This window comes from Octopus sinensis, linkage group LG3 (genome assembly GCF_006345805.1).
Source record: "Octopus sinensis linkage group LG3, ASM634580v1, whole genome shotgun sequence".
Taxonomy (NCBI): domain Eukaryota; kingdom Metazoa; phylum Mollusca; class Cephalopoda; order Octopoda; family Octopodidae; genus Octopus; species Octopus sinensis.
The window spans coordinates 23305037-23315943 of record NC_042999.1 but is presented as its reverse complement, the minus strand read 5'-3'; the positions used below and the strand labels follow the sequence as shown (position 1 = coordinate 23315943).

General features: G+C 37.1%; 1 protein-coding gene across 1 annotated transcript; it reads left to right on the top strand.

Annotated features, from left to right (window-relative positions):
• Positions 1-1879: 1879 nt before the first annotated feature.
• LOC115209726 (U6 snRNA-associated Sm-like protein LSm6) lies at positions 1880-9261 on the top strand. Its single transcript, XM_029778224.2, has 4 exons — positions 1880-2030; positions 3008-3102; positions 5504-5617; positions 8433-9261. Exons 2-4 carry the CDS (start codon positions 3009-3011, stop codon positions 8465-8467), a joined length of 243 nt encoding a protein of 80 aa, XP_029634084.1. The 5' UTR covers positions 1880-2030; position 3008; the 3' UTR covers positions 8468-9261.
• The last annotated feature ends 1646 nt before the right edge of the window (positions 9262-10907 follow it).

Sequence of the window (10907 nt, the reverse complement as noted above, 5' to 3'; positions counted from 1 at the left end):
GAGGTTTCTTGATAAGCCATGACCTCGGGTAAAAAAGAATCCCCTTGTCTACAACGTACACAGAAGTTACCCCGCCTCTCGCCAACACGAAAATACAGCGACCTTACACCTAACCAAAGGATCTTTTCAGAAAAGATCCTTTTAACTGTGCACAGATATATTCCTGGCTTAACATTCTTGACGTTTAATATCCATGTCTTTATGTAAAAAAAAAAATGTAACTCATGGGAAACTTAATATGGTGACTTGGTTTTTATATTAGGAAACAACGCGGAACTTCAACAGTATGTATGACCCATCAAACCATGTGACACACAAGCAATGTAAAAGCAGGTTAAACACCTTTATTTACAGATTTCGGCAATTTAAATTGCCCATATTAGCAAAGTAACCCTTTTATACATAGAAATTACTCGTCAGCATAATCTCCATCACATGTGATTCATTTTCACAATCTTTGAAATGCATTCTCGATTCCTCTTTGAAAAAATTCCCGTGTGCACTGTTGTGTCCAGTTTTACCTCATCTGTGTCATAAAATCGATGTCGCAGAAGACTTTCTTTCATTGAACCGAACCAAGTTGAAGTTGGAAGGCACCAAATCTGGGCTGTACAGTGGATGGGGACACAGCCGACCAGCCCAATTTGCTAATTGCCTGATCTGTTGTCAATGATGTGTGGTCACGCATTGTTACACCTTACATACTTAAAACACAGATCTAGAAAAAAGGAGCGGGGGGCATAAGAGAAGAGTCACAATGGTTGGGGAACGGTACCAACACAATTTCTTTCAGAATCGTAATCAACGATGCTTGAAACATCTAAAGAAATTACGATTTTTGGAGAACTAGGTAATTTCTGACTCCATTCTATAGGAATGCTCGGCATTTGGGGTGATGGTTTGAAAATACCATATAAAATGTGCCTTTTCTGATAAACATACAATTTTAGACTCACTTTGAAAAGCAAAAAATGACTACATTACACGATGTTATCTCTGATATGAGAAAAAGTGAGGTCAATCTGATCACTTGATTTTTTTTTTTGGTCTTTTGAGGGTGGAACTTTCAGAGAAAGAATGTCTTCACTGGTACTACTTAAGAAGAGTCGTCCCGGTGCGCGCATTCGCACAAGCTAGTCGTGACTAGTCGATCCTTACTGTGTTTTTGTTTTATTTACTTTGTTTTAAAAAAATTATTTACTTTGTGTAAAAAAATTATTTATTTTGTTTTTTATTTACTTTGCTAGGTAGTCGTTGTAGGATCGACTAGTCACGACTAGCTAGCGCCGATGCGCGCACCGGGACCACTGTTCTCAAGTAGTACCAGAAATAAGTAACTTAGAGCTACTTATAGTGAATATTTGTTGCGAGAGAATTCTAATTGATACAGAAATCGTATCGAAGAGTCAGTTCGTTTATTTTGAATCTAATTACAAAGGGATACGTAAAGAGGGAATAACTCTCAACAATAACCGGTGAAGTAACGAACATATAAATCAGATAATGTAATAGCTGAAACGAAAGACACTGACGAGAAACCTAAACCTGAATTAAATATCTTTTGATAAATAAAAAAAAATTATTTAATAAACTAATTTTATTCGCCAAAATAGTTTACAATAATTTTAGAATTAAAAACATTTTCAATGATAATAAAAATTAATTGCATTTATAAATAATGTTATAATTATATTTCATTTTTGGATTTGGTTTGCAAGATTCTTTATATGAGTTCGTGTGTTGAAGCATATTCTAAATGTGTTCTGGGGAGAGTCATTTTCTTTTTGTGCCTTATAATGTAACACACTCACCGGTAAAATTTCCACGTTTTTCTTATTTTTATAATTATGATTTTGTTTTAAGCGAAACGGAATTTACTCCTCCTCACATTTTGCCTTTTGTAAGACCAGAACTTCAACCCGGTAACTTTCGAGTTTGAGTCTAATTGAGTATCACATCGACTTGTCTTATTGTTTATATGTTCTCAACGTGATTCCTGTTAATTATAGTTTACAGTTTTAATACAGGAGGTAAGTAAAGATATTCTAATTTCATCATTAGCATGTCTGTTTATGATCAACAGTCTTTAGAAATGTTATATTAAAATCATGTATAAAGCGAGCGGTTAAATTCACGAGGCTTTGATTAAATACTTTTGTTTTCCAAAAAGTACCTTAGAGTGTTTGTTTATTTCTTTCTCTTTTGGCGAAAGCAAAAAAGCAATTATTTATTTATCCGGAAAATAACGATGTTTACAATGTTGAATAGTTTGTTAGTTGACAAATGAGGAAAATAAAATGTATGAGCTTAATCTAAACCATGGGTCCTTGGAGAATTATGTTACAAGCTAAGGGTGACGATATACATTGGAAACGACTTCGAGCACTAAGGGTGTTGAATTATCAGCGAACTGGATATGGAAGAGTGCGATAATTTAATCCTTTCGTTACTGTATTTCTGTTGAGATGCTCTGTGTTTCTTTCAATTACTAGCACGGTACCTGTGCTAGTGGAGCGCTAAGAACACTATCTGAGTGTGATCGTTGCCAGAGCGGCTAAATGGCTTCGACTGAGGTCGTTGCCAGTGCCGCTGGACTGGCTCCTGTGCAGGTGGCATGTAAAAAACATCATTTGAGTGGGGCCGTTGCCAGTACTGCCTGACTGGCCCTCATGCTGGTGGCATGTAAAAGCACCCACTACACTCTCGGAGTGGTTGGCGTTAGGAAGGGCATCCAGCTGTAGAAACTCTGCCAGATCAAGATTGGAGCCTGGTGCAGCCATCTGGTTAGCCAGTCCTCAGTCAAATCGTCCAACCCATGCTAGAATGGAAAGTGGACGTTAAATGAGGATGATGATGATGACGGTACCTGCTACCAAGTCATACTTACTTGTAAGTAATGGTTATGATGTTTTGGGGCCTCAAACATAATTGCCAATGTTGATAGGATTTTTATAGCAATCTGGATATTTAATATTTTAATTTTTTTTATATATGTGTTTATTTTCAGAATGTCTGGTCGAAAGCAAACACCAAGTGATTTTTTAAAGCAAATTATTGGGCGTCCTGTAGTGGTGAAATTGAACTCTGGTGTGGATTATCGAGGTTTGTAAAAAGATTCCTATATAGATTTATTATTATACTGAATTTGTATGCCTTTATGAAACTCATTAGCTTATAAATGCTTAAAATTGTGGATGAGAAATTTGTGATGAAATTTCAACATTTTAATCAAAATTTATATAAATATACCTGTGCCAGTGACACGTTAAAAGCACCGTCCGAACGTGACAGTTGCCAGCGCTGCCTGACTGGCGTCTGTGTCAGTGACACGTAAAAGCACCCACCGATCGTGGCCATTTGCCAGCCTCGTCTGGCACCTGTGCATGTGGCACATAAAAAGCACCCACTACACTCACGAAGTGGCTGGCGTTAGGAAGGGCATCCAGCTGTAGAAACACTGCCAGATCAGACTAGAGACTGGTGCAGCCTCCTGACTTCCCAGACCCCGGTTGAACCGTCCAACCCATGCTAGCATGGAAAACGGACGTTAAATGATGATGATGATGATAGAATCTAAAATTAGGTGACAGACAGACCTGAAGCTGACCTGAAGTAGAGAGGGCATGTCATTGAAGAGGCTGCAAGTGTTGATGAAAGGTTTTTGACAAACCTAACTGACTGATTGATTAATCAATCAACCAATTAGTCAATTGGTTAAATAGTTAACTCATCATCATCATCGTTTAATGTCCACTTTCCATGCTAGCATGGGTTGAACAATTTGACTGAGGACTGGCGAACCAGATGGCTACACCAGGCTCCAAATTATGAATAATAAAGAAACGAAATAGAACCAGTGTGTATGTTTATTATTGGCACAATGACCCTCCCAAGAAACAACAAACTATTTCTAGATTTGATCTAAAATAATTTTGGTTTATAATCCCTAGAGAGAACATGATCTCTGTTTAAGAGGTTATAGCTCCAAAATTGTTTTAGAGGAAGGAAAATATAGTTGTTATGCCATTATAAATGAGGAACAAGGACAACTGTAAACTTAAAGATGAGATATGATGGCTGTAAAATTAGTTCTGAATTCCACATTGCTCAGATCTTACTGCTGTCATTATGTATCTCTGAGTAAGGTACCTAATTCTGCTTTCTTCATTTTGCTTTGTTGAATAAAAAAAATTAGCTCCATTCCATGCAGCACAGTAAAGGGTTCAGGAGTAAAGAGAGTATCTAAGCATAAAACTGTTTAGTCTAACAAATGAAATAAATATGTAAAATAAGAGAAAAGTAAAAGGAATGCATTTGTCTATCTTTTTGTGTGAAATTACTTACCATCATCTAATGAGAACTCTTTGATACTAGTGAACAAATAAAGGAGATAATCATCATCATCATCATCATCATCATCATTTAACGTTCGTTTTCCATACTAGCATCGGTTGGACGATTTTATTGAGGTCTGGCAAACCAGATGGCTGCACCAGGCTCCAATCTGATCTGGCAGAGTTTCTACAGCTGGATGCCTTTCCTAACACCAACCAATCCAAGAGTGTAGTGGGTGCTTTTACGTGCCACCGGCAAGAGGGCCAGTTTGGTGGTACTGGCAATAGCCATGCCCAAATGGTGCTTTTTATGTGCCACCTGCACAGGAGCCAGCCCAGCGGCACTGGCGACGACCTTGCTCGAATGTTTCACGTACCACCAATGTAAAGAAGAAACAATTCTTTAGTCTTGTTGGAAACAAGACAGCCTCTCTGGTGTTAGATTAGAATGCATCCAGTACAGACCATAAAACAGAATGTACAAGTGAGAAGGCGGCGAGCTGGCAGAAACATTAGCATGCCAGGTGAAATGCTTAGTGGTATTTCGTCTGCTGTTACGTTCTGAGTTTAAATTCTGCTGAGGTCGACTTTGCCATTCATCCTTTCGGGGTCGATAAATTAAGTACCAGTTGCATACTGGGGTCGATGTAATCAACTTAATCCGTTTGTCTGTCCTTGTTTGTCCCCTCTATATTTAGCCCCTTGTGGGCAATAAAGAAATAAGAAACGTTAGCATGCCAGGCGAAATGTGTAGCAGTATTTCGTCTGTCGCTACGTTCTGAGTTCAAATTCTGCCAAGGTCGACTTACCCTTTCATCCTTTCTGGGTCGATAAATTAAGTACCAGTTACGCAGTGGGGTCGATATAATCGGCTTAATCCCTTTGTCTGTCCTTGTTTCTCTCCTCTATGTTTAGTCCCTTGTGGGCAATAAAGAAATAAAAATGTACAAGTGAGAATGTGGTTCTTGGCCTATTGAAGAGAGGGTAAAATAATTAAAAGTTGACTTGGAACATGACAGCCTGTCCAGTCTGTGTTAACAGGGAGAGGTAAACATGAAAATGAAGACGGTGCTGATAATGTCTCTAACAAAATTTACATTATTTTTTATTTTATTTTATTTGCTCACATGTAGAATTTATCATCAAAAAGGTATGTAATTATATTTCAGGTGTTTTGGCTTGTCTGGATGGTTACATGAATATCGCTCTGGAGCAGACAGAGGAATATGTAAATGGTCAACTGAAGAACAGATACGGTGATGCTTTCATCCGTGGAAATAATGGTACAGTCAGTTATTTATTTTGTTGTTGTTTAACCACAGGTCAGTTCAATTCTGATTGGGCAGGCCTATGATCAAATGTAAAGGGTAGGATGTAATTTTAGACAGATTTGGTTGTTGTTTCTAGTAGACTAAATGGCCTAATAGTCTTTCCTCATTTGCTTAAATCATAAGCTCTCGAGCAGAAGAGCAAGATTAAAGATATCATAGTCATGAATTAAAATTGAACTTTAGCTGTTGTGTTTTTCCTAGATCAAGATTTGTTTGATTCAAGAGGAGGTTAGTAGCCATAAATTTTGAAGGCCTCTCCCTAGACTAGTTGACTACAGGTTGTACTGTTACATAATGGACAAGTACATGATAATAGGAAAGGCGGCGAGCTGGCAGAAACATTAGCATGCCGGGAGAAATGCGTAGCCGTATTTTGTCTGCCGTTACGTTCTGAGTTCAAATTCCGCCAAGGTCGACTTTGCCTTTCATCCTTTCGGGGTCGATAAATTAAGTACCAGATACGCACCAGGGTCGATGTAATCGACTTAATCCGTTTGTCTGTCTTTGTTTGTCCCCTCTATGTTTAGCCCCTTGTGGGTAGTAAAGAAATAGAGATAATAGGAAAGGTTCTGACCCCTAGGATCTCGTAGGGTCATTGAGGCACACAAGCCGCTATACCATGACTAGGTTTATACCTTGTGATGGATGACACAATGGGATGGTGAATATAAGCGATGATTATAGTGTAATAGTTTAACTGGTGGATGTGAGTTCAATCCTTGGGTCAGTCAATCTAATATAAACTCTGGTTCAAATGGAACACGGAAACAATATCACAAGTGGAATAAATAACATAAGAATGTCTCAAGTGTCGACAATAAATCCCTATGGATTTAATGAATGGTTTGGTTCAAAATTCTAAGAACATTACCTGATACAACAGGCATTGGATAACATAATGGCCAAAATGTTGATACTATAAGAACAATGATGAGGACCCTTGTCCAAATATATGTTAATGCATAAGAACAATTTGTCTTGGTTCTGCCTTGTTATTAACACTAAATATACCACTCCCAAACAGTTGAAGGAATCTGGGGTAGATAGACCCAGGAAGACATGGGATGAGGTGGTCAAGCATGACCTTTGAACGTTGCGCCTCACAGAGGCAATGACGAAAGACCGAGACCTCTAGAGATATTCTGTGACAGCAAAGACCCAACAAATAACGTGAGTTCATGGCTGTTTCCTGCACCAGCTTCACATAGAAGCCCCAGCCCATCCAAAGTACCTTGGATTGCAGGATGGCCTGCTGTGCTTACCTTGGATCGTAGGGCAACCTGCTGTGCTTGAGGAGACCTATTGAGTCAAGTACATCAACATCAAAAAATCAAATGGAAATTGTAGTTGTGATACTTGTGCTGGTGGCACATAAAAAGCACCATCCAAACGTGGCCGATGCCAGCGCCGCCTTGATTGGCTTTCGTGTCGGTGGCACGTAAAAAGCACCAACCGATCGTGGCCGTTGCCAGCCTTCCCTGGCACCTGTACCGGTGGCACGTAAAAAGCACCCACTACACTCACGGAGTGGTTGGCGTTAGGAAGGGCATCCAGCTGTAGAAACACTGCCAGATCAGACTGGAGCCTGGAGCAGCCTCCTAGCTTCCCAGACCCCGGTTGAACCGTCCAACCCATGCTAGCATGGAAAACGGACGTTAAACGATGATGATGATAGTTGTAATAATCCTTTCTACAACAAGCTCAAGGCTGAGAATTTTGGGAGAGGAGCTAATCAATTATGTTGACCCCAGTGCTTAACAGGTACTTATTTCGTTGACCTCCAAATGGATGAAAGGCACGGTAGACGTTGGCAGAATTTGAACTGAGAATGTAAAGGCATGAAATGAATATATTGGTAATAATGAAATACCCATGAAATAAACTAACTGGTTTCTTTACATAAATAATTCATTTTTAAAATTTTGATTTGCTAGTAAATACCTTGTTTATTGGGACTGCATTTATCTATGATGCTGTTAAGTGGGTTTTGTTTGGAAGGGCATCCAGCCATAGAATCTTGCCAAATCAAGCAATGGAATCCAACTTAGCCCTCCCTCTGGCTTGTCTGATTCTGTCAAGCTATTCAACTCATGCCAGCATGGAACGATATGTATACGTATGTTGAACAACCAAGAAGATTCTACATCAGGGCTGACCAACCTGAGGCCTGCGGGCCACATGTGGCCTCTAGACCTTTATCTTTTGGCCTGCTCGATACTTTCTTGAAATGAGTTTATTTACTCTTTTACTTGTTTCACTCATATTCTATCGGTCGCTTTTGCTGAACCTCTAAGTTACGGAGACGTAAACACACCAGCACTGGTTGTCAAGTGACGTTGGGGGGAACAAAAACAGACACACAAACACACACACACATATATATATCATCATCATCATCATCGTTTAACGTCCGTTCTCCATGCTAGCATGGGTTGGACGGTTCAACTGGGGTCTGGGAAGCCAGGAGGCTGCACCAGGCTTCCAGTCTGATCTGGCAGTGTTTCTACTGCTGGATGCCCTTCCTAACGCCAACCAATCCGTGAGTGTAGTACCACACCGTGAGTGTAGTACCACACCGTGAGTGTATATATACATATACGCAGATATATATATATATACAGATATTAAACAATGACAATGGGCTTAATTGATATGATTTCTGCAGACTTTCTTCTGATGAATATATTTCCATATTTCTCCTTGTTGCTTGTCAGTATCAATCTAAATGTTTTTTTTTTCTTTTTGTTTACTTTTCTTATATTTGCAGTTCTGTACATAAGCACTCAAAAACGGCGAATATGAAAGAATCAGGAAGTTAGCCTCTATTAAAAGAAAAAAAATAATTCTTTTTTTTTTTTTTACAACTGTCAATATTGCCATTATTTTTCATTCATGGAGGTGATACTGTTATGGAAAATTACCAGACATATCTGAGTGAGATGATTATGAAGAAGAAGAAGAAAAAGAACAAGGAGGAAGAGGAAGAAAAGAGAAAATTTCTCAAATATATGGATATTTATTTCTGATTGAGATTTTAGTGAAGGAAACACTGTGGTACATGTTATAATAATAATAATAATAATGATAATAACAATGCATCAATTTTATTTGGTGTTTTTCTCTTGCTAAATAGCAAACTTTCTTTTGACTGCTTACAAACCATACACAATTTTTTTTAATTAAGTCCTCATTTGGATTTTAAAAAAATAATAAACACCAAAACAGGTAATGGGTCACTTATTTTAATAAATTAGCGGGGCAGCTTCAATAGGTTGGTACATTAATCACGGAGTATAACAGCAATGCGATAAAGAAGGAAGAATTATATTCTTACATAAAGTTATGTAAGAATATAATTCTTCATTGTTTGTCTGGTTGCCACACACATACATATATATAACCGTCCAACCGATACCAGCATGGAAAATGGACTTTATATGATCTATCTATCTATTTAGATTAGAGGTTATGTTAGCCTCATGAAGGGATGGTGTCAGCCAAGGAAATACTGGTTCAATACCTAACATTTTGGGAGGAATTGATTTCCTTAAATAGGTATGTATATAAACTGTAGTTTATATTCATATAAAAGAAGACAGTAGAGATTGTGAAGTTAATGAGTTTATTATCAACAACAAATTGATTATTATCCTTTACAGCTGTTTCGATTATACACAGAATTAATTGAATATTAAGTTCATATTTCTGAAAATAATCTCTTCAGAGGATAAACAATATACTCTTAGATATTTTGTATGTTTATAGATTTGTCTGCTATGATGAATCTATAAACAAACATACAAAACATCTAAGGGTATATTTTTTTCCCTCTGAAGAGTTTCTGCTCAGAAGTATGACTTTAATATTCAATTAATTTACTGTGTATAATCGAAACAGCTGTAAGGCATAATAATCAATTTGTTGTTGATAATAAACTCTTATTAACTTCACAATCTCCATTTTCTTCCTTTTTATATATATCTACCTATATATATATATATATATATAAAAGGGATAATGGTGTCATTGAGACCCATAGGTGTCAGGTAATGCTGAATAAGTGCTATAGACAGACCATAGTTAAGTTCCAGATTCGGTAATATTGCGAATAAAGGGTTGGTTCTATGTCAGCGTGTGTATATAAGAATTTTTTGCGTAATGAGATAAAAAACAAAGGCTGTATAGATGTTAGAGCATTTATAGATAGATAATGGTCTAATATCTATACAGCCTTGGCTTTTTATCTCATTACGCAAAAAATTATTATATATATATATAAATCCTTAAAAATGTTTTAGTCCGCGGCCATGCTTGGACACCTCCGCTGAAAAGTATTATCAGCTTTTCTATGCAAGCAGTGGACTTTCACATACCTATATCACTTCTCTTCTCTGAAACACAATTCTCTTGTCATCCAATTCCTTGGTTTGCTTCTTCGATAGGCACCTTCTTCCACCAACTCATTGTACCCTCAGTCACTAGATTTGCATCATTCATTCACACCACACACCAATCCCTGAAAAGTATAATTAGCTACCACCACCTTTAAAACCTAATTACATTCCTTCTTCGTTTGCACTCAGTTCAACTTGCCAACAGATCACGCTCAACTCATTATTCCCCAATATCATCTGATACTCTGTATTCACAGCTCATGTCTCAATTCTGAAGTGAACCACACTTCTTATGCATGCTTTATTAAGTCTTCCCTCCTTTGATTTGCTTTTAGTAGATGGGGTGACAAGCTTTTTCTTTACTTTCCAAGAGAGAGTTCAAGTTAATCTTACACTATTTAACTCATTCCATGCAGATATTAGATATTAACTCACTCAGTTCATGCATTGTTTAAATCACTTAGATAGGATCAGTACATATTTGTCATATATATATATATATATATATATATATAGATAGATATATATACACACACACGTGTGTCTATATATACATGCATATAAAGAAATATAATTGGAACCCCCCAAAATACATTTAAGAATTGAATTGTAATTCCTGATATATATATATATATATATATAATTTAGCTAGGTGTTAAATAACCATTTAAGGGATATTAAATATATATATATATATAATTGAAAGCAAAAAAAAAAATACAGAGATCTCTAATGAGAAATTTAAATTTAGTTTCTAATTTTCTATGTAAAAAGAGATTATTTAACATTGCTTAAAAACTGTCAAACTCTACATAAACATAAGCATAAAATTATTTCTATGTCATAGT

What these genes read in the sequence shown, in the direction of transcription:
- LOC115209726 (XM_029778224.2), top strand. Translation starts at nt 3,009, where the DNA reads ATGTCTGGTCGAAAGCAAACACCAAGTGATTTTTTAAAGCAAATTATT. An exon ending in CTCTGGTGTGGATTATCGAG is followed by an intron (nt 3,103 to 5,503) that starts GTTTGTAAAAAG and finishes ATTATATTTCAG; the next exon opens with GTGTTTTGGCTTGTCTGGAT. An exon ending in TTTCATCCGTGGAAATAATG is followed by an intron (nt 5,618 to 8,432) that starts GTACAGTCAGTT and finishes TTATATTTGCAG; the next exon opens with TTCTGTACATAAGCACTCAA.